Raw genomic sequence first — 1,540 nt, forward strand, 5'->3', positions numbered from 1 at the left:
TCTAATTTTCAAATACACCTCCCCTCTTTTTTCAAACCAATTTTTATGTATATTTTTGTCTCTTTTGACTTATCTCTTGCAGTTTGCGGGACATTACTTGCCCAGTTGTCCATTTCCTTTTATCACTGTGTTTTACAAAGAAATCAAACCAACTTGCTGAGGTTACAAAGGGTTAATGGTCTTATCCTCACCTGATATTCACTGAAGTCCACCCGGAATTTCTCCTGCATGTGCATCAGCTCTTTTTCCAGACGGAACTGAATCTGTCCTTGTTTTTCCGCCTCTGTGTGTAATTTGTCCAACTCTGACGCGTACAGCATCTTCTCCCTCTGCAGATCGCTCAGTCTCGCCTGGTCCGCTTTGATCGCCTGCTCCATTTCCTCCACCTTCACCTGGTACATTTCAAGAGTCTCGATCCATCCTTCGGAAACTCCGCGGGCGTACTCCTGCACCTCCTCCATAGTGGCCACCGGAGGCCCGCGGTAAGTTTGCGTGATTATGGGCACCACCCGGGACTCCACCTGACGCAGGAGGCGCTCCTTTTCTTGCCTGTGCGCATCTACCATACATTTGTACTCGTTTTCCAGTTGGATAAATCGCTGCTGGAGCTCCTCGTTGGTCTTGTGCGCGACGTGGAGCTCCTTCTCGTAGCTCTTGATGTCGCCGCTGATGTCCCGGCACACCTCCGTCTGCTCGCTGCACAGAGACCGGACCATCTGCAACTCCCGCCATAGCTTCTCCCTCTCCATCTCAGCCTGGGACTTCTCAAACGACAGCTGCCCGATCATCCTCCTCAGGTCCCGCATCTCACCCAGGTACTTGGGCTCCCATCCCGCCGTCCTCGCTTGTCTGAGTTTGTTTATCTGAGCGATTAGCTGCGCGTTTTCCTGCTCCAGCTGCTTGGTCCTGGACAGATACTGGGCCAGTCTGCTGTTGAGCTGCTGCAGCTGCTGCTTCTCGCTCTCAAAAGTTCTCTTGAAAGGCAACATCGTGGCATCGAATTAGAAAAAGTGAGTTTTTAAAAAATGCCCTGCCTATGTGTTACTTAAGGAGACAGTTTGTCCTGCTGTCATTGGCGTGTGCGTCTGTGGACTGTGATGTTTGCAATCACTGCCCTTTGACAAGTGCAGGAGGAGGAGGAGGAGGAGGAGGAGGAAGAGGAGGGCGGGTCCTGCCTCACAGGATCGCCCCATGCGCGTCCGCGTCCCTGGCAGATGTGACGCTGCGTTTAGTTGCTGTCTGGAATATTAAACATCTGATGTCATTATATTAACCAAGGGTGAGGCGAAAACAAATTTGAGACTGTAAACTAAAAAATTAACAGATGCTGAAAATGTGTTGTGCATCAAAATGAAATCAAAAGATTAGGGGAGAAAATGCGTAAATAAGGAAACAAATTAAAACAACAGTAGGTCAAATTATTGTAGTTGCTATGTTTAACCCTTTTTACTGTCATTCACTTCATTTTTGATAATTTTGGCTGTGTTCATGCTGTGTAATTTTGGAGAGATTGTGTATTTTTGTTTAATCTTGGTATTTC

The 1,540-nt window shown here is 47.7% G+C and overlaps 1 protein-coding gene across 1 annotated transcript; it reads right to left on the minus strand.

Annotated features, from left to right (window-relative positions):
- Positions 1-191: 191 nt before the first annotated feature.
- Positions 192-1,072, minus strand: LOC121965767 (vimentin-like; the record flags this gene model as incomplete). Its single annotated transcript, XM_042515891.1, has 1 exon — positions 192-1,072. A coding segment is annotated over exon 1 (798 nt), but the record flags the coding sequence as incomplete, so codon positions are not given.
- Between the last annotated feature and the right edge of the window lie 468 nt (positions 1,073-1,540).

The sequence above is a fragment of the Plectropomus leopardus genome, unplaced genomic scaffold, assembly GCF_008729295.1.
Source record: "Plectropomus leopardus isolate mb unplaced genomic scaffold, YSFRI_Pleo_2.0 unplaced_scaffold21578, whole genome shotgun sequence".
NCBI lineage: Eukaryota > Metazoa > Chordata > Actinopteri > Perciformes > Serranidae > Plectropomus > Plectropomus leopardus.